Source organism: Lethenteron reissneri, chromosome 1 (assembly GCF_015708825.2).
Source record: "Lethenteron reissneri isolate LAM-NWPU_2019-01 chromosome 1, ASM1570882v1, whole genome shotgun sequence".
Taxonomy (NCBI): Eukaryota; Metazoa; Chordata; class Hyperoartia; order Petromyzontiformes; family Petromyzontidae; genus Lethenteron; species Lethenteron reissneri.
Genome location: NC_083779.1, coordinates 6,723,156 through 6,745,865, shown reverse-complemented (window position 1 = coordinate 6,745,865; position 22,710 = coordinate 6,723,156). Strand labels below are relative to the sequence as shown.

The 22,710-nt window shown below is 44.8% G+C and overlaps 1 protein-coding gene across 1 annotated transcript; it reads left to right on the top strand.

Moving 5' to 3' along the window:
- Positions 1 to 6,784: 6,784 nt before the first annotated feature.
- Positions 6,785 to 20,715, top strand: LOC133353485 (uncharacterized). The gene is made up of 7 exons (XM_061569810.1): positions 6,785 to 6,871; positions 7,576 to 7,736; positions 9,620 to 9,814; positions 11,200 to 11,266; positions 13,623 to 13,820; positions 18,255 to 18,377; positions 18,961 to 20,715. The coding sequence occupies exons 1-7, from the start codon at positions 6,817 to 6,819 to the stop codon at positions 19,092 to 19,094; spliced, it is 933 nt and encodes a 310-aa protein (XP_061425794.1). The 5' UTR covers positions 6,785 to 6,816; the 3' UTR covers positions 19,095 to 20,715.
- Positions 20,716 to 22,710: the final 1,995 nt, after the last annotated feature.

The following is a 22,710-nucleotide window of genomic DNA, read 5'->3' as shown; positions in this document are numbered from 1 at the left end:
TGTTTTTTGTAAATCCAATAAGACTGCATCTGTCAAAGTCAGTAGGAATTATGGTGCAGTGGTTAGCACTGCCCGATGACCCTCGCACACAAAACCAGACGCGTCTTCCTTGCCGTACCCCCCTCCCCTTGGCTGTCGCAACTCAGATGCATGCACTGTGGGCTCAAGGCTGATTTTGCGAAACTCGCGTGGTTGCTTCCATTATTACACACGAGGGGTGTTATTTGAAAACTGATGACACCAGAATTTAAGATGAGAAAAATTCGGTTGACAGTAACCAAGTTGTAAAACCAGTCTCCCACGGGAGACTCCTGTTCTGCCTCACGGCAGGTGTGGGGGTGTGTGTACACAGGAATTTCCTGTTTGGATGTTGGGTTTGGTCACGTGACCAGGAAGTTACGATTTTACATCCTCTCAGCCACGCGGCAGGGCATCAGCCATTACAAAGAGTACAAAATGGTGGCACAAATAGCGTCCCAGTGAAGACAGGTGCAACTGTTCATTGTGGGGCTTTAAAAAGCATTGTCTGTAAGTTCGTTTATGTTCTTATAATACTGGAAATGCTGTTATAATGTTAGAATGGCCGTTATAATGCTGTAAATGCCTTTATAATGCTGTTAAATTGTTATGATAAATATGAGGCCTAGTTAACGATGAAGCCTGCCACTTGCCTTATTGTGAATGTTACTTGTAATTGAATAAGTCGAGTCAGACTTGTACCCATGTAACCATATTGCGATCTTGAGAGCAAGGATGAAGAAGTATCTCATCCACAGTTCAGTGTGATGTGCAGTGCCATACATTAAGGCTGCAGTATGGTGATTACATGAAGTGACCTTATTCAACACAGTAGCTTATTCTCTTGTATAGCTATTCAGTGCTAATGTAGGTGCCTGGTCCCCCCAGGACCTATTGTGGAGTTTCATGTTATCTAAGACAATGTTACGATGCTGCAGTGGTCATTGTATTGATATTCCAAGTATTAACAGATGCTGTGTTTTGTGCTGTGTTTTTCTATCAGTTTTACCTCGTTCAATGCATTAAATATGTCGGAGTCGGATGTTCACCCTGGCTCTGAAAGTGTATTGAATGCGAGGTTGACTACTCCACACCTTGCAATGAACCAGATACCGCCGAGGAACCCGCAGCCGCCGCGACCATGCGACATGCCAATGTCCTCTACTGTGTCCTCAAGCTAGGCCACCCATGCGCATCCAAATCATGTTGCCCGGTGTCAACATGTGTGTTATGCTGAGAGCGAGTGAATCCTGAGTAATCAGATGTCTGAGATTGCAAAATGGGCTGGGTGTCTGATGTGTACCGACTCGCCTGTTCGGATTGAGGTTGAGCTGTCGGAGGGGCAGCGGGCGCCGGAACAGCGGTCGGTATCGGAGGGCAATTCTGGCATTCCCTCACGAATTGCCCTGGCTGGAAACAGCAGGAACAGGCCACATGCGGCGCCTGCGCCACCCATTCTTCGCGTTGACGCGGTCTCCACCATCGATGGCGCACAGCATCCCCCCGTCTCCGATTCTATGGCGGAACCGCAGCAACAACGTCCTCCTCCGAAGACGCATCGCCGGCCGGAAACACCACAACTTTGCTCGGCGACCATCCCTTCGATTCCCCGTCTCGACTGGGGTCCCCCGTCCACGCCGCCATCTGAGACCAACGGTGTGGATTTTCGTGGGCCTGAAGACACCTGTTGGCCCATTGGGACATTTGAATGTCTTCGTCACACACAGGTAAGACCACCCCCATGTCTCTAGCCAGTCCCAACATTCGTTCCATGACGAGCAAGTCGAGGGCCTCCGGATTCACGCCACCCGCTAACGCCAACAGTGTGCTGCGATAGGCGTCTCGGCCTCCCCTCGCCTACGCTGAAGAAACTTCCTGTGCGTGTCGGAAGGTGGAAGGTGCTCCAACCGCCTCCTGCGGCGACAAATTCTTTAATCTGAGGTAATCTGCGAGTATGTTTTGTTCCTCTTTCCTCGTTTCTAGCGGTCATTGCCGCATCTTGCATATCATGCTTGTTTTATAAAATGGCGGACTCCGTCCGCGCTTCCCCCATGCCGGCCATAATGGCGGCCTCCGGCTGCGTGTTCTCCACGCCATGTGTAATTCCGGCCGTCGCGCTTGCGGACGTTCCTGCAGAATGTCAATTCCCGACTTCTGGTCGCTCCTTCCTGGCGAAGTGAATGCAGAGCGCCCCGCCACCGTAGTCTCTGCGATGAGCGTTGCCAACTGCACGACAACCGCTCGCAACAGGTCCAGCTGTGCCGACACCATCCTCCAGCCATCTTCGGGCTGCTGGCGTGGAGTGGCTGCTCCCGGATCCACTGCCTCTGGCGCAGCCAACTGAAATGGCCGTGGCTTCAATAACCGGGACCACAGTTCCCGGGGCTGGTAGGAGGTCTTGGGTCGCATTTTCATCGTTGTCGGAAGACGCCACAGTTGGGTTCCGTTTTTTCTGATGTTTAGACATATTTCTTTCTAGCTGTCTAGAACAAATTTATGTTTCCAACCACTTCTGACTCCAATGTAATGAGCGACTTCCGCGACACGTCATTACGAGGGCACTGTCTTTATTAATCACACTGGGCACAACACAGGCCAACACTTGTCCTTCCTCACACGGATATATACTCTTCGGTACTAACGTCTCTACGGGCTACACACAGCCGATCACTCAGCATGGTCCCATCGCCTACGCTCGGCTACGCCGCTGGTTGGCAGCGTGACGATGTCGGCGATGGAAACCCCGCAGGAGATCTTCCACGTGGCCGGACGACGGAGAGAAATGACGGCAAGCAGCGAGGTAGCCAGGACCCAGACCCCATGCACAAGCCCCGAGCCCTGGGTCCGCTCCCCCTTATATACCCCCAGGCGTGACTAGGCCCCGCTTCTGGGCACACCCTCTCATCAAACCTTCGAGCAGATTCCTGTTACCTTTGGCCCAGATACAGCTCCTTCTCTGATTGGTTGTTACTTAACCATGCCCGTACCCGTGATTCCCTTTTCAAGCCAGCAGGTGTCACGCTGTCATTACAGTAGTATCCACTAACTATAGTAGTAACTACTAACTCTATAGCAGTATCTACTGACTCAATAGTAGTAGTATCTGCTGACTTTATAGTAGTATCTGCTGACTGAAGCAGTATCTACTTACTCTATAGTCGTATCTTTTGACTCTGCAACAGTATATACTGACTGTAGTGGAATTTACTGACTGTAGTATTATCTGCTGACTCTATAGTAGTATCTAGTTACTCTACGGCAGTATCTACCGACTCTATAGATAGTAACTACTGACTCTGCAGTAGTATCTAATGACTATAGTAGTACCTACTGAATCTATAGTAGTATCTATTGACTTGATAGTATCTACTGACTCTAGTAGTAACTACTAACTCCATAGTAGTATCTGCTGTCTTTTTAGTAGTATCTGCAGACTCTATAGCAGTATCTGCTGACTATATCAGTATCTACTGACTCTATAGTCGTATCTACCCACTCTGCAGCAGTATATACTGACTATAGTAGTATCTACTGACTATAGTAGTAACTACTAACTCCATAGTTGTATCTGTTGACTCTTTAGTAGTATCTGCATACTCTATAGCAGTATCTGCTGACTATAGCAGTATCTACTGACTCTATAGTCGTATCTACCGACTCTGCAGTAATATATGCTGACTATAGAGGTATCTCCTGACTATAGTAATATCCACTGACTATAGTAATTACTAACTCTCCAGTAGTAACTACTAACTATACAGTAGTAACTACTGACCGTAGTAGTATCTATTAACTGGTACTATCTACTGGCTCTATAGTAGTATCTGCCGACTCGATAGCAGCATCTACTATGACTACAGTACTATATACTGACTGTATTAGTAGCTACTGTCACTACAGTAGCATATGCTCACTGTATTATCTGCTATCAATACAGTAGTGTACACTGAATGTAGTAGTATCTGCTATCACTACAGTAGTATATACTGGCTGTAGTAGTATCTACTGACTGTAGTAGTATCTACTTGACTCTATAATAGTGCAGTGGATTCAACTGAGTCGCAGACATACTCTTTGGAGGCAACACATTTATTAACACCAACACATTAACACAAAGGGGATACTGCCCCTTTACCAGATAATCTATGGTGGTGGACCACCAGGCTAACTACGCTAGTTACTGGGAGTAGCTACAACGGACAGGACCCTGGCTTAGGTCCTCGTCCACATAGATCGTAGATCTTCAGATGACAACAGCAACGCTGAAGGGACCCGGTTTATATGCTCACTGGCTGTGGCTGGCCCCGCCTTTGGTCACGACCACCTCGAACCATCTCGCAGGATCTCACCCTGGCACGTGACCACCCCAGCCCCCACGTGGAGCCCCTGTGTAGATCTTACTGGTCACGTGCCTTCCAGGGTCAACCAGAGTGGCATGGCCTAGGGTAACCTCATCCCATGGCTGACACTCTCACACTCCCTCCTGTAGGAGTTAGCACTGTACGCTACGTGTGGTGCCACTGAGCGCTATCACAGCGCTCACTGAGCCCCCTCTAGGGCTGGTACTACACCCACCTACGGGGTGTCCGCGATGACGGTGCATTGCACGCCGTGCCTCGCTAGAGCCGGCATTACTCAGTGACATTCACGATGTCGATACAATAGTATCCATCGACTCTATAGCAGTATATATTAACGCTACAGTATTTCTACCTACTCTACAGTAGTATATACCGACTCTATAGTCGCATCTACTGACTCAATAATAGTATATATCGACTCTATAGTACTAACTACTAACTTCACAGAGTGCGGTCGCGTGCAGAGCCCCCGACCTCGTCTAGATTGCTCAGCCAGCCGAGGTGGAGCCTTGGCCGGCTGGGGCTGGGCTGTTTTTAACGCAAATGATAATTTTTCTCTGCCCCCACGTGTCAGCTCTTCCGCGCATGCGCAGATACGTGGTTTGGCGCACGCTCAGTGTAGTAATATAATAATAAATTGTAAAAAATTGCTAATTTAACTACTTTACATTTGACGGATGGGAAAAAGAAATTGCGATTTGTTGGTCGGGGGCTTATTGCGTCGTGTGTAGTTTGTTGAAACGTAAAGCTAGCAGTTTGTGAGTTAAATGCGGCACAAGGTGTGTCCACACACACACACAGACAGATAAAACAATTACGTTTATAGGTAGGATGATAATATAAACTGGCGAATTTATGAATTTCAGCTACAGGAAACCAGAAAGGGAAGTCGAGAGACGCAGCATGGCAGAATGGGCGTGGGAGGAAGTGGGAGATGATTGTCGGTGATTGGAGAAGGGGAAGCGACGAGGAAAGGGGCAGTGAGCTGCAAGGGAATAGTCCGTGAGTGGGGCTCTGTTTGCTGTCGGGAACCATGCTCCACCATCTCGTTACGGTGCTGAGCCTCGTCGCTCTGACTCGCGGTGCAGGTGAGAGGGTCAGTTGTGCCAGCACCCGTGAGAGTGTAATCTGTGGGTGCGTGTAAGGGGCTGTCCATAAATGACGTCACGCACCTAGGGGGGAGGGGGGGTCAGACATTTGTGACGATGTGTGACGAGCGGGGGAGGGGGGGTTTGAGAAATGTGACGTCACATCAAAATGCGCAACTTTAAATAAATAGTAATTGAATAGAATTCAAGCATGCTTTCCCACCTGATGATGGACGCTTGTGTTGCGCCGAAACGTCGTGATTTATTTTCTTTTCTACCTACGTGACTTTACCGAAACAACCAGAGTATGGATTCCTGCAGTCAAATCAAGATTAAATATATTTTTTATTATATTTTAATTATTAACTTGAATTTTTTATTATTTACATTTACTACGGTCAACTTTTATTTATTCTATGAAGGAGTTTTTTGCGTCTCCATGGGAGAATGGAGAAGCATACATTTTGTAAAAATTTTGAATGATTTTTATTCAAAATTTTGATTCTAATGATTCTACCTGGGCTTTTCATTCTGTGGAATGAACATGTGATTGTTAGAATTGCTTCGTTCTACTACAAAGTTTTAAGCATTTTTAATAGTTATAATTACTTTTAATATTTTTTTTTATTATAAGAGAATTTCAATATAATATTCTGAACATCTGCAGTTTTAGTTAGACGTTGAATATTTTCAAGTGAATTTTATGCTAAATTCCAACGCCTTCTGTTTAATACATGTTTTCTCCTACAACCTCAGAGTGCAGCGCCACATTAAATACGGACTACAATGACAATAGTTTAAAGTGATTTGAAGCATGTTTTATTTTCAAAATGGAAATATGGTTTGGGGGGGGGGGGCAGAGCTTTGTGACGTCATATTTGAGGGGGGTCTGACTTTTTGTGACGTCGTGTGACGAGGGGGGGGGGGGGGGTAAAAAATCGTCCAAAATCGCGTGACGTCATTAATGGACGGCCCCTAATCTGTGTGTAATTCGTGTGTGCATGTAATCCGTGTGTATGCACGCGTGTGTGTGTAGAGTGGAGGGTGGTGGATAACACGCAGCAACATCTCCCCGCTACTGCAAAAAATAAACTTCCCATGTCCCTCCCGAGAAATACTCTAGTCTTAAGACTCACGTGACTCTTTCCTGGGCAAACAAGCGAAATAATGATAATATAAGCTGGCGAATTTCTGCATTTCAGCTGCAGGAAACCATAAAGGGAAGTAGAGAAACGCAGCATGGCAGAGTGTGCGTAGAAGGAAGTGGTAGATGATCAAAAGCGACTGGGAAAGGGGCAGTGAGCTGCAAGGGGATAGTCTGTGAGGGGCTCTGTTTGCTGTTGGGAGCCATGCTCTACCATCTCGTTACGGTGCTGAGCCTCGTGGCTCTGACTCGCGGTGCAGGTGAGAAAGGCAGGTGTGTCAGCACCCCGTGGGAGTGGAATATGCGTGCGTGGAATCTGCGTCCGTGGAATCTGCGTGCGTGGAATCTGCGTGCGTGCGCGCGCGCGTGTGTATGGCGCAGTGGTTAACGCACTGCGCTGCGAAACTTGCCTTACCTGAGGTGGATCTGGCGTCGGTGACGAATGTCTGATCCGGTCCTGGGCCGCCTCTAGGTCGACTCGACCTTGAAATCTGATAACGGGGTAGACAAAGTCGGCAGGGTGTGGTGCTGGCCACTCATTCCTGTTGTGCCGTGCAGGACGTGACGGGTGCTCGCTAACAAGCACTAGTCCACGCCGGTAATCGTCGTCTTAACAGACAACCGTCGACTTCCATAAGAGATGGTCGCGAAAGCGTACGCGTTAAACTAACCATCGACTTACGAACACAATTCGGCACCTGGTCCCCCGTTCGTAAGTCGAGCGGTTCGTAAGTCGGGGACTGTGTGCACGGCACGCGGTTGGTTTGACAGCCGATGGAGGTCGCAGCCATCGCAGCGCGTGCGAGCGTGGCGCTCGGTGGACCCGTGCAGGCGCCGTGACGCCTCGTTCAGTCTGTACGTGTGTATGTTGAACTTCGTTCGCGCCGTACCTAGCCAACCGTGCTAATCGGGTGTGCGGGAAAGTGCGCGCCGTCTGTAATCTGTGTGCGTGATTTCGTCGCAGAGTCGGGAGACTGGAACTACAATGTGACTGTTTACACGGGAACTGAGACTGCAGCCGGGACAGACGCCAATGTCCGCATTTGGATCTATGGGGACGATGACGCAGAAAATATCATACTCAGCCATTCAACAAGATACCAGAATGCGTTTGAAAATGGCCAGGTTCGTGATTTCAAATTATTTAACTTTTTTCAGAGTGTGAGATTTGATCGAAACAAATTTAAGTGCAGTTACTCGCAATGAATGGAATTGCATATGCAAGCCAAGTGACGTCTTAACCGGAGAATGAGGCAGAGAATGAGGCAGAGACAGCTGCAATCATGAGCTCAACATTAGCTGGTTTTGTGCAACCACCTTGCAGGTCCCCGTAACGAGTGTGCTGGGTTGCAGTCACATTCATAACGATAATAACAGCATCCTAATACAGAAATACAGAGTAACTGCAACATAATTAACATTATATATATATTGAACTATATAAACCACATTCCTAGAATTGTAGTGAAAATGACGCAATTAACATGACACGTGCGTATTCGTGCGAGTACTCCTTTGGCATTGAGATGCCCCCCTGGAGGAATTTTCCAGGTTAAATATTTAAATAAACAATAACAGGAAACATCTCCGTGGCAGAGGTCGTTCCCTCCTTGAGCTGCCAGTCTCGTCCACGGCTCCCTCGGTCCGTCTAGCGACGCCTCCTCTCCCAGCCCATTTACTTTTCCTGTCAATCACGGCCAGAGCCGCTGACGCCAACTCCTCCCGCAGCTGCTGCACAGTGGACACGCGACCTACAAGGTCGGCAGCCCAAGCAGCGTCCCACCACCATCTGGCTGCAGAGCTTCTGCATGGCCACCGGACTCACGGAGACAAATTCAATGTCTGCCAATTTGGTGCCTTGTTTTGCTTGTTCTGTCATGCACGTGTTCCTATTTCCGTCTCTCAGTGTAATTCCTGCATGCATCTCCCCCAGGTGTACATCTTTTGGATTTTGTTCCTTTTATTGTCAAGTGTCCACGTTCTAATCCATGTCGGGGCCGGCGGTTCGCACTGATTGAAAACTCTTTTTCAGCCACGTTGTCATGTTCGTCTTCATTCTCGCGTTCAACTATTCAGAGGCAATCCTTGCTCTTCCCTGTATGTATGTGGTCAATGGTAAAGAAACCTTTGCTATTCCTAGCTTCCTCATGCAGATTTACTCAGCATAATTTGAAGATGTTTCTACCAACATCGGAGGCAGAAATAAATATAAGTAGAGAAAATATTGACCACCTCTAATTCCATCATGGCATCGTCAATAGCAAGGAACCACAGGGCAGAATAAATTAACAAAATATAAAAGGCTGCAAAATGGGCTCAAGATAAAAACATTTGCAAAAATAAATTATTGTGACTCGCTCTCAAAACAACTGAAGGCATCTGAGAAGCGACATAGCGCGAAAACACAGTTTGACACGTTAAACCCGCCATAACAACAAAACATGCCAATTCGTTACTAGCTCTGCACACCGGTGTGTTGGAGAGTAAAGCCACAAAATATACAATCGAGGACGACGTTTCGCTGGTAAGTACAACAACCAGCCTCATCAGGCGACAGCCAGAATAATGCAAAACACAGCGCATATCGAGAGAAACTCCTGAAGGTAGACTGATCAAGTTGAAGGAAAGGAGGTAGACCAGAGTGGACATAGCAGACTATGAACAGCAATGTGCATGCCTGTGCTGTGAAGCCAAGTACAGGCAGGTATCGCTTAACGAGTGAGATACGTTCCGCGAAAATTACTTGGTAAGCAAAAATTCGTTAAACCATCGTTTTTCCATGTTAAAAGTTATTAAGCCAAGTACACGTATTACCTCCTCGTTCACCGTTATGATTCCCTGCACTCATGAGCCCCAATGAGGGTGAACATCAGTACCGTTTAACGCGTGCTAAGGGCCTCCTCACGCCTGAAGGCCTCCTCAAGGCCGGAAGTCGCAGTCAGATTTTGCACCAGCTGAGTTCTTTGTTGGACTTGATTTCGAATTGAATAGAATTGCTTTCCTCCTAGGTTGACGAGTTCCTCGTGAAGCTGCATCCTCTTGGGAGAATCAAGAGCATTATAGTTGGCAACGATGGGTCACATTCTTTCTCTGGTTGGAGTTTCAAACAACTTGTGATCAAGGAGCGGAGCAGTGGATGCACGACCATGTTTGTGTGCGAGTGCTGGATAAACGGCCAAAAGAAGACGCTTTTTCCCAAGGAGGTAACGAAATCGGCGAGCTGTGGGTAACACCATCATTGCTGTTGCATCATGGGCATCGCATTCATTTCAAAGGCATTTTCTGTGTTCGCAGTGAACGTCACCAGCTCATTTGCATGTGCTGATTAATCGTAATATCGCACTTGTAAATTCATCTGTTTCATAGTTGCCTACAAGGTCACATGTGGGTGCCAGGTTTAGTCATTTACACACGGTTGCCGTGCCAAGGGCCCAAAGGCTAAAAAAGTCGAGTGGACAGCAACAATCAACATCCAGTGCCGGATTATCTCCGTAGCAAAAGTAGCTACAAATGCCCCGCACTTTAAAGGGCCTGCGCTAAATGCTTTTGAAGTATCAATTCCGGTTCAGTGATTATGTAACTTGCTCTATTACTATAGTACTATACTGCCTTCAACTTTTATGAACGACTGGGTATTTAAGGTTAGCGATTTGTCATTATCTGGCTGTATAACAAATGAAAAAATACAATTACTTTACTATCGAAGTAAAAAAGTTGTGGCTTAATATTTCCGTGTTTTTTTTATTTAGGGCCCCTTCATAACATATGCTACAGGCCCAACACTACCTTAATCTGGCACTGCCAACATCGTTACAGATATGAGTGTAGCACGTTTCTTGAACTGAACAAGGTTATTGTTATTGTGAGAGCTTGGAAAGAGAGGCGATGATGGGAGAACGGAATTCCAAAGTTGAGCAGTGCGAAGCCAGGAGCAGAGGTAGACGCGTGGTGCTGTGCGATGTTGGCTGAACGTAGTTTGGATGTGATGGATGAGATGGTAGACTGGTAAACAGTTTGGACATCTGTGAAAACAATCTTCATAGCTCATCGGATTCCTCCAATGTAAATTCAAATTCTGATTCTGAGTCCTCCTTCATTCGGTAACTCACAATCAGCGGTGTTTTCGTGTGATGAGTAATGTTAGTCAGCTTAGGCTGCTTTTACTGGCTTTAGTGTCGTGAAAAGTTTCAGAAACAACTGATTATCGTGTAACAATGTCCTTTGCCAGAATCGGTTAAATATTACTCTTGAGTTGTGATATGCACTCTGTTAATCAAAACATGGTTTAGCGCTGCTATCTTTGGAAAGCGATTGTCGTTGTAAGGTTGCATTGCCTCTGTACCAAAGCAGTGTTGGTGGGTGTTCATATGCATAGGCAGTCCTGAGAAATTGTGGAAATTCCACATTCCTATGGCAAGGAGAAGTCTCTACATGACAATTGTGTTGTAATAGCAATGCTCTCAATGTTAGCTTCTGGTGTGTGTGTGTTTTATTTAAACGTTTATTTTATATCAACACACATTTACATACACACAATGCATGCGCACATTTACACACACCTATACATACACCGACACCCACACGGCAGGTTACATCGTGTGAGACAGAGACGAATCATACAGCGACTACAGATGTCACCACTGTCTTCATAAAAGGTATTGTCCTTTTTACGTGTACATCTGGGCAACCCTTATATTCTAGGCTTTGCATGGGAGCCTACAGCTGGATTAGGCTTGCTGATGAGTGCGAATAATAGCAAACATTTAATTGTTTACTGAGCTGCTAAACTCCTCTCCGTAAGCATTTAGCTGTGTCAGCAAGTAAATCCCACGTCTGCATTATCTGTTCATTACACAGCCGGCCCTCTAAGGGACCGCCCATAAATGACGTCACGCACCTAGGGGGAGGGGGGGTCAGACATTTGTGCCGATGTATGACGAAGGGGGGGGGGAGGGGTGATAAATGTGACGTCACATCAAAATGCACAACTTTAAATAAATATAGACAACACGTTCTACTTAATTAAATAGACTTTGTAATACATGTTTTCTCCTACAACATCAGAGTGCAGTGCCACATTAATTACGCACTACAATGACAATAGTTTAAAGATTTGAAGCATATCTTCATGGGATCTCCTTTGCCAGTACCAAAATATACTAATAGGGTTTTTCCCCTTTTTTCTGGCAACAAAACTGACACCTTTTGCAAGGAATCATGCTTACATTAACCACAATACCTGCAGTCAAATGCAAACAGAAAACAATACTCTGATAATTGTTTGCATTTGACTGCAGGTATTGTGGTTAATGTAAGCATGATTCCTTGCAAAAGGTGTCAGTTTTGTTGCCAGAAAAAAGGGGAAAAACCCTATTAGTATATTAGGATTTGAAGCATGTTTTATATTTGGGGGGGGGGGCACAGCTTTGTGACGTCATATTTGAGGGGGGGTCTGACGTCATTTATGGACGGCCCCTAAGATCCGCTCCCCCTGTCTTGCTCTGCACTGTCTGGTTTGCACTGTTCTACAGTCTCATTTGTATGATTGAGTTATCTGTCTCATTCACGTACGTCTCATTTGTGTGCACTCGTTTTGCTCTGACTATCCTGCATGAGTGTTGGTCGTGTTCTGTTCAGTCCTCTTTGCACTGCCTATTAATTTCAACTGTCTCATATATACCAGCTCCGTACTGTCTTTTTTCTACTCTCTTTTCTACTGGAATTGAACAAACTCATAAAGATTACATTAAGAAAGTACCATAGTGCATATTAAAGTGTAGACTCTAGTTTGAACGTTAATCTTCGAAACTTTGACATTACACTGGCAGAGAGTGTGTAAAACCTCCGAGTTGTCATTGACCATGAGGTTTTGTGTTCTTACCACAGGATCATTTTTGCAGGACCTTATACCTCAATCTGCACAACATCACTAGCTCTTGTCGACATCCTTATCCGTCAATTCGTCACATCCCAACTCAACAATTGCAACTCTCTCCTATGTAGCCACACCACTCATCTCCAATCTCTAGAAGATGGCCAATGCCAGGTTCTTATCCTACCTCTTCGGTCTCACATTGCTCTGCTTCTCTCGAATGCTTTTTTTAAGCTGCCATTTTTTCAGAGCCGCCATTTTGGAAGCCGCCATTTTTACAGAGCCGCCATTTTTTTAGAGCCGCCATTTTGAAGACGCCATTTTTACAGAGCCGACATTTTTTCAGAACCGCCATTTTGAAGACGCCATTTTTTAAAGCCGACATTCAACCAATGCTCAGTCGAGATTGCTCATTCTTTTCTGCTGCCGCAACTGATTGGTCCAGACCAGTTTCAAGGAAAATGCATACATTATCATCGTGTGTTTTTTGTTTGCATTTACTGCAGGTATTGTGGTTAATGCAGACATGAATCATTTTTAAAATATTCCAGTTTGTTGCCAGAAAAAAGGGGAAAACCCCTAATATTATATTTTGGTACTGACAAAGGAGGTCCAATGATGAAATTGTTTGTATTGTTTGTTGTAACATTCTGACCCGCCTCTACTGGACATCTGTAAAAAAGAGCTGCATAGCTGATCGGATTTCTCTAGGATAAATAAAGATTCTGATTCTGAGCATTCTGGTTAATTCTTTACCTGGACTTCTTCCCTTCCCCTTTCCTCTGTAATTCCCTTCTTCCAGTACTTTGGCAACAATTCCCTATTCCATGCAGCTTTGCATAACTCCTCCAACATTGCTAGGACCCCCTTTGAGCATTTAACAATAACTGGGTTGTGGTCTGAATGACCTTCTGCAACCCTGTAACCTCTGCTCTTAATATGTTGAACTTATTTTGCACCGTACGTAGCCAACCATGCCAATCGCAGAGCGGGGGAAGGATAATAATGTCCCCTCTTGCTCCCAAATTGTATATGCTCTATAAATAAAAATGGTATAGATGTATGTTACAGGCAAGTGTAGCATGTATAAAAGTTGAATATCCTTCGACTAATTTTGCGATGTTTTATTCTCACACCAGTGCACTCTTATGATACCAGATATCCAACGGAAAAAACATCGCAGACCCTGCACACAGTGAAGCCGAGTTCGAATCCTAATACTCAGCCAGTCACTGGAGTGAATGAACTCGTGCTGGGAGGGATAGTGGTGGCTGGAGTCATATTGCTCCTAATCTTCATAGCCGTGATCATCGTGAAGAAGAGGAATGAGACGGCAGGTGGGTTAATAACACTGGTCAACACACTTTTTCTGGCACAAGGTATTCCAACGGTTTTAAGATAATGTTGGGGTGCTGATTCCAAATCTGGCATCAGTTTTTGTCTATCACATCAAGTTTTTGAGATATCAAATATTGCATTTTCAATAAAAACTGCAGAAGAAAAATATTAAATAAATGTGGATATCTACATAAAATGATATTATAAACACACTAACCTAAAAATACAGCACCATATTTTAACACTAAAGCAGTCACTGACTCGCAACAACTTGCAATCATAAGTGACAGAGTTAATTTCGGGTAAAATCAATGAAAATGGGGTATGCCGATAGCATAAAATGAGATGTGATAGAGCAAATCTGAGATCAGATTTGGAATCAGCACCCTGAAATTAGTCTAAAACAGCTGCAAAAGTCCAGGCCAGAAAAAAATGTATTTTTTTTGGTTGACCAGTGTAATGGATGTGCACAAGGCACTGAAGAGGCATTTCTCTGGTTGCCTCTATTTTTAAATCCTTTATATTAAGTTCGCTTGCTTGCTTGGGTGCTTGCTTGATTGCTTGCTTACGACCGTGCAAATCTTTCGGTCGTTTTTTAACCCACTTCCTGTGATCCAATCGAGCTGACATTTTGCACACAGACTCGTTGTGCGAGACAATTAATGTTCGTGAAAAGTTTTTTCCAAAATTTTACACTGTTTAGGGAAAACAAATTAAATATTTAATTACCAATTGCTTAATACAGGCAGACAATCATCTGACCTATAGGTGGCAGCCATCTCAAGCCAGACGACGAGAGGACTCTAGCCGCCACGCATATAAAGGATTTAGAGTGAAAACTTTGTTTTTACGGGTTATACTTATTTTGTCTCTCACCATGGCCACATGGCGTTTATTGCACGACGTGGGGGGTGGGGGTGGGGGGCGGGGGGCATGGCCTACTGGTAGCACATTCGTCGCTCGTTGGTGAGGTTTGCAGTTTGATCCCCACGGCCGCCCTGGTTATTGTTGCCGGTGTAATAACCATAGTACGTCTTCTTGGTTCTTTCGGTAAAGGCACGTAGAAGGGTAATAATAAAATAATAAAAATAAAACATAATAAAATAATTCTCACGATGTTTCGGCCACAACGCAAGCAGCCGTCCTCAGGTGAAGAACAGGTCTGTCACCTGAGGACGGCTGCTTGCGTTGTGGCCGAAACGTCGTGAGAATTATTTTATTACGTTTTTTTTAATTATTTTCCTTCTACGTGACTTTACCGAAAGAACCAAGAATATGAATCCCTGCAGTCACGAAAGCTTTAAATCGAAAGTTAAGCATAGCACGTGTTCGGTCTGCATTACAGGTTACTCAATTGAGATTGTACATAGCGATCATCGCCCCCTACTGGCAGACCAAGTTAGCAGGCCAGGTGCTGGGTCACCTTGTGCCCACACAGAGAGCTACCACTGGGGGTGCCCTTTCACATGTTTGAGATGAGATGCAATTTAATGCACTCTGAGACATTCTGATGTAAAGGGGGTTATATAAAAACAATCGTTATTATTACTACCTCACTATAACATGCTTCCATCATCCAGATATTACCAATGCGACACATGTGTTACACATATGACAATATCTAAGCTCCGTTGCATGGTATCCCATCAGTTGTGTCTCTACACATCTGTTTTAGGTCTCCCATTAATCCATCTCGCGATTGTACCCCACCCGTCTCAAACGGATATTCAAGGCTACGTTTACAACACTTTCCTGCCACAAGCTATCATCATACTCGTACTACATTAAAAAACAAAACTATTCTGGATTGATGACCTGGGTGGATTCCTGTCTGCCTTGGTGCCGCACTCGCAAGTGCGTGTGCATGGTCGTGATGTCACCGGCAATATCTGCGTGGTGACGTCACAGTGTTGAACCGGGTTCCTGCGTACTGACGTCACGCCTCCACACTCCATGTGCGGCTGGTGCTATCGCATACAGGCGGTCCCCGCTTTTACGACGTTTCAATGCGTTCCTTGAAACCCCGTCGCAAATAGGATCGTCCTCAATCGGACCCTATTTTCCTGTAGACAGAAACATCCACAAACACTCGAGAATAATAAAGCTCCACGCCGAGTCGCGTTGGGAACCAGACCAGCTCCGTTCACATGAGTCGTATGGGAATGTGCGTCGTAAATAAGAGTTTCTGCGTCGTAAATCCATCCACATTGGCGTTATATAAACGGTGTTAATTGTGGATCGTCGTAAACCGGAGACCGTCTGTACTGTATACCATATACCACCATAATTCGTATCATATCACACTAAACTGTGATATGGCTACGTACGGAGCGAAGAGTTCAACATACATAGACACAATAAAAAAACTTTCCGGGTGGCTCCGTGTAATCTAACCTGCCAATTGCAACCAATCAATGAGCAATTCACTCCAATTTTAACTTTTACCAACGAACGAACTCTATTAACCAATGGACACTTAACTTCATTACCAAAGCAGAACACCTCAATGTCATTAAGGAGACCATTTTTTTTCCACCAAATTGCTAGAAGAAATTCACCTTACTAAATTAATATAACCTGCCAATCGCGACCAACCAACCAGTAACCCTCTCTCATTGTTCATTTGGGTCACGTGAACGACTGTCCTTTGGGGCGCCTTCGACTTATGGACCCAGATCAGGAGGCTAATTCGCACGAGGCCAAAGCTGCTGTTTGTGAACCACCTCATTGATGCTGGATGTAATCTGAAAGAAACGTACAGAATTATCAACATATTTTTTTTCCTGGTTTTTCACCATCCTGGTTTGCTGCCAACCCGAATCAAATTAACGAATTTCCCCACAACATTTGATTGGCTCTGTCAAATTCACGAACCTGCTATCGGAGATTTTGGCTATCCGCGAATGGCATTTGAAACTCTACGCGTCCCCTGCATCGAGAAAGAGAAACAAAGTGATGCGTTAAAGTAATGAGAGAGAATGTGACGTGAGAAAGTGATGAGATAAGTTTAGTGCATTTATAAACTATAATTTAATACTTTAATGTTATTTTTTATTCACTTCATGTTTATTATAATACATTTTCATTGTTTTGTGTTACGATCATTTCCATGTATCCAATAGCTTATTTATGTATTTAAGGCAATTCACTAAAACTATAGGTTTTTATCGGCCAATATCATCCGCAAAATTTGCTATTCACGAGCCTCTCTGGAACGTATCTCTCACGATGACTTACGTAGTCGAAAATTCGCATTTGACGTACACGATCGAACACGAGGGTACCTAATTAGGAATTACAGTTCACAACCCCAAGTATTCGTGCATGGTTTGGCTCTAATGAGCACTAAAACAATCCCATTGAAATAGTTTTCTTATGCAGAACTCTACACAGGCATCCCTCACGTAACGCCACCCACCACTACCCCCCGAAAGCGCAAATTCTCAGTTTTTAAATCCTTTATATTAAGTTCACTTGCTTGCTTACGACCGTGCAAATCTTTAGGTCGTTTTTAACCCACTTCCCGTGATCCAATCGAGCTGACATTTTCCACACAGACTCGTTGTGCGTGACAATTAATGTTCGTGAAATTGTTTTTTCCAAAATATTACACTTTTTAGGACAAAAATATTAGATTTAATTACCAATTGCTTAATGCTGCATGCAATCATCTGACCCATAGGTGGCAGCCATCTCAAGCCAGAGGACGAGAGGACTCTAGCCGCCACGCATATAAAGGATTTATAGTGAAAAACTTTGTTTTTACGGGTTATACTTGTTTTAGGGACACACTTCGTACGCTTCCACTCTGCGTTTGACAGTTACGTGCTCCGCAAAAAAGAAATTCCACGATTAAAATTGAAAAGTAAAATAACAAATATATTTCTGACGGTGTCACCTCGCCATGGCAGCGTCACAGTGTCACGGGCTGGGCATAGCCTTCCATGATCTACTGCTGGCCTTTGTTTGCACTACGAAATCGTTGACGAATCCCAGAAGTTACCCATTATTAAGTAATCTTTGCAAGTAAGATTTATAATCTTAAATATATAGTTTATTAAACTCCATATGAAGTATTGTTTTGTAATTTTAATAATATTACGCGTTACATTTGTACGCATTTTTGTAAATCCAGCATTAAAATGAAATGAAATACTTTATTTTTATTCAATAACGCACACCCCCCCTCCATCCCATCATAAGTATCTATGGAAAAACAGGCTTCGCAGAGCACGATTCCATTTACGCGCTGTTTTCAGGAGCGCATATCGTGCATTACGCGTGAGACACCCGTACTTCCATGATCGTGATTCCGGTTCCAAATGTACACATTTCCATCGTTTGTCCCAAACAACACAAACGACACTGCGAAACATCCCACTCACCTCTCTCTCTCCATCCCCTTCAATCCTCTCCCTCCCTGGAGGGTGCAGATAAGGAGGTGGCCGGGAAATCGGATGGAGATCAGTGTGTGTACGCCAATCTTGAAATGATGCCATCTTCGTCCATTCCTCGCCCCGTCTCGACAAACAGCACCACGTACGCCACCGTCACAGGTACCGTGCGTCACGAGAGGGCCCGGAACTTCATAGAGATGGGTTCCATCTTGGCGTTCCACGGTCGTTACGCCTCGCCCTTCTCGCTATTCTCTGGGGGGCTCCTAGTGGGCTCTGATGTTGTATGTATGTTGAACTTCTTTTGCACTGTACGTAGCTAACCGTGCTAATCGGAGGTGCGGAGAGGGGCAACACACTAAACACAAAAAGCAGGTCTAAAGAAATACGTTTTCAATCCAGATTTAAAACTGTATAGTTCCATTGGTTCCCTAATATTGGAAGGAAGAGCATTGCAGACGGCCGCAGAAGCGCATCTAAAAACGGGCGATGCAGTGACCGTCTTTGTTCGATGGTTAGCCAAAAGCTGCAGCTGTTGCAAGGATGACCGGAGTTTGCGTGGCGGGTTATGTTCATTGAAGAGATCAGCGTGCTAAGAGATGAACCTTGGCAGCAAAGCGCGTAACTTTACCAGGTGTTCACGTGAGAGATGTGGGGCGGGGGGGGGGGGTGTGACATCGTCTGTGAAGCGACTTCACAAATCATAAATCTTTATTTGTCACGCTTGACCTGTGTGCATTTCCAGACTCGAGGGTCCAGGACGAAGGGGTGGTGTACGCCGAGATGACCACTGACCGTTTCACCGGAGCTCCCAGAGAATCCACGGAGCCTAACGGGCCCAGTACGGTCTACTCAGAGGTCCAGGCCCACAGGCCTTGACAAGACCTCCCTTCAACGAACCTTCACTTTTGCAGCCGCAGTGTTTGAATTTGCTTTTCTTATTTGTCAACTTTAGTTTTTAGATGTTTATATTTCTTTATTTTAGCTTCTGTTTGTCAGTGGTTTGATGACTCCATGAATTTGAACTGAATGAAACCTTGTTTCATTGTCTACAAAGGCCAGGCATAATTCTGATTGATATCCACGTGTCTTTTCGTTGTTTGTATTCAAAGGTCGTTAACCATTTCTAATTCTCGCTTGCTCATGTTGTTGGATGGGTTCTACATTGTCCATTATTCTGTTTCCAGTCTGGTGAACATATTTTAGATTTGGTTTGTTCTCTTAGGCTTTCACTATCTGAACTGACTGCGATGGATCCAGAAATCTCAGACCACTCCGTGGTCCTCTTTGATATATCCCTGCCCCCTCCTGGTCCTTCTATTGAACATCAAATTTCATTTAGCAAACGTCCTATCGAGTTCTCCACTCGCTGACGACTGTCAGCTTCCCGCTGAAGAAGCTACTCAATTATAAAACTATGTTCTGTCAGAGATCCTGGATCATTTGGCTCCCCTCCAAACCCTTTGGACATCTTCCTATCACCCTTCGCCATGGCACAATGCAGAATTGATGGCGCAAAAATGTACTGTCCGTAAACCAGAACGTACTTGGAGGAAGTCTGGCCTCACTATTCGTTACAAAATATTTAAAGAACAGCTTCTTACTTCACGTAACAACATTGCATGGGCTAAATCCTCCTACATTGCTGGTCGCATTGCAAATAGTGATAACAATACTCTGACCTTGTTTTCCTGTATCAGTCAACTTTTGAATAAGGAACCAAATGTAACCCCCCACTCCTCCGCTGATTTCTGTACCAGAATTCAACAGTTTTTAAATCCTTTATATTAAGTTCGCATGCTTGCTTGCTTGCGTGCTTGCTTGCTTACGACCGTGCAAATCTTTCGGTCGTTTTTTAACCCACTTCCCGTGATCCAATCGAGCTGACATTTTCCACACAGACTCGTTGTGCCAGACAATTAATGTTCGTGAAAAAAATTCCCAAAATTGTACACTTTTTAGGCAAAAAAAAAAATATTTTACATATATTCAAATAGAACTCATTCATCGCTTAGGCTGAACGTCACAGTATAAGAGCCCAGAGCGTAACCCCTCCACAGGCCGTGGCGGAGTAGCGCAGTTGGTAGCGCCCTCGCTTCCCATGCCAAAGGTCGCGGGATCGATCCCCGCGTCCTCCACAGGCGAATATATTTTTAAATCCTTTATATTAAGTTCGCTGCCACGCATATAAAGGATTTATAGTGAAAAACTTTGTTTTTACGGGTTATACTTATTTCACGATAAAATTTCCATTATCCGGTCCAAATTACTGTCACTTCCCTCTGTTCCCTCTCTTTCCTACTTGCATCCAGCTAAGTTTGAGACCAACATTTTTACGGAGTTTCCCGCAATTTCAACTGCAGAACTTCATATCTTTATTTGCTGCTTTTCAACCTACCAGCTGTTCACTGGATCCGTTCCCTTAAAGGCTGTCCCGTCACGGGATCTTTAACGTGCCCTGCGAAGCGTGGATGTTGCTCCCGGCCCACCGGGATTTGTCCCCCTCCCTACATTTAGAACCAACGTTCCAATGGTGTAAATGCTTACCCCGAGCTCTCATACTCTGATGGTGCATTGTCTTTGAGTTGTGCGCCTTTTGGCGTCATCTGGTCCAACACCATGTGAGACTAGGCTTTATTGAAAGCTGTCTCGGGTGTGGACCAATCAACTTCAAGGACAGTGCACACATTATCAGAGTTAAACTTCGATTTAAAGCTTTCGTGACTGCAGGGATTCATCTTCTTGGTTCTTTCGGTAAAGTCACGTAGAAGGGAAGTAATAAAATAATAAAGATAAAACATAATAAAATAATTCTCACGACGTTTCGGCCACAACGCAAGCAGCCGTCCTCAGGTGAAGAATGAAACACCACCACGCTTGGAGCGTATATATATATAGCGTGGTGGTGTTTCATTCTTCACCTGAGGACGGCTGCTTGCGTTGTGGCCGAAACGTCGTGAGAATTATTTTATTATGTTTTATCTTTATTATTTTATTACTTCCCTTCTACGTGACTTTACCGAAAGAACCAAGAAGATTATCAGAGTTGTGTTTTTTTGTTTGCATTATGGCTGCAGGTATTGTGGTCTATGAAAACATGACTGCTTGTAAAAAAAAGGTGTCAGTTTTGTTGCCAGATAGAAGGGTAAAAAACCAATTATCACGTTTAGAGTATTTGGCTGCTTAATGAATGTCCACACGATGGGAGCCACACTTCGTTGAGCTATCATTTGTGGCCAGGTCGCTTCTGAGAAATAGCTCTATAGCTCAGTGGGCCTTACCCGACAAAATAATAAATTAGTATATTAAGGGTTAGTATTCCTCCAGTATAAATAAATGTTCTGATTCTGTATTATGAGTATTGTTCTTTGGTTATTTCGGTAATCAAATCAAATAATATCAGACACATGCAGAGAGACACACACAAAGACACATTGTGTGTGTGTCTTTCTGCATGTGTGTCTGCCCATGTGTCTGTGTTTTATCATTCATTCTTATCTGATGATGGTTGCTTGCGTCACAATCGAAACGTCGTATTCTATTATTATTTGATTTTATTTCCTACGTGACGTTAGCGAAAGAACCAAAAAGTAATTCCTGCAGTCACGAAAGCTTCGAATCTAGATCATTAGTGTTATTGTTATAACTCTCGCAGTATTTATCTGGGCGGCCGCTGGATGCTAACCGCGGACTTCTGCAACAAGCGGCCGTGTCGCTGTCCGAGGCAAAGGCGCAGCCCTGCAATTGCTCGCTTCACTGCGAGCATAAGGGCATCTACTGGAGGGTATTTGGCCTACTCTTCCACTCCGGCCGTATGGACGTTATCCGCACCTCCGATGGGCACGGTTGTGCTACGTACGGTGCGAAAGAAGTTCAACAGACACGCATGCACACACAAAGAACCCCCGTATAGCCTTAACAGACTTTTGGGGCAAGTGTCATACCCACACTTTATCCCCCACACACAACCTGGCGTGTGACTGGGGGAGGGAGGAAGGGGAGGGGAGGGGAGGGAGACGCGTTCACCCAGAGCTCCGGCCTTTACCTCTAAAAACTTTATTTTTCTCACCCTTTTTTCGGGATTTCTTTTCACCAACAGTAAGTGTCTTGCTTTATTCACATTTGTGATCAGTTTGTTTGTTAATTTAGACTTCCTTTCTCTTTCTTTTTTTGTTCTTTGGTGTTGTTTTCACTGTTCAGTGCGCGGCTGCGCTCACTGCTTTGTAAAGGTGTGTTTGTTTTCTCCGCACAATCCTCCAATTTTATGTTGATAGTTGACTTCATAATCACGCTTTTCTTTGCTTTCTTTTCGATCTTGAGTTCCTTTAGTAATCTTTGAGTTTTGTGATTCTTTTCGTGGTTTTCGTGTCTTTTTTCGTTCCTTTGTCTGGTGTGCTCTCACGTGTTTCACACCCGTGTTCGCACTGTACCACACCGGCCGGTGTGGGTGCAGGGCAGACATCCCCTTTAGAATCCCCTCTTGTTTTGTGCTGTG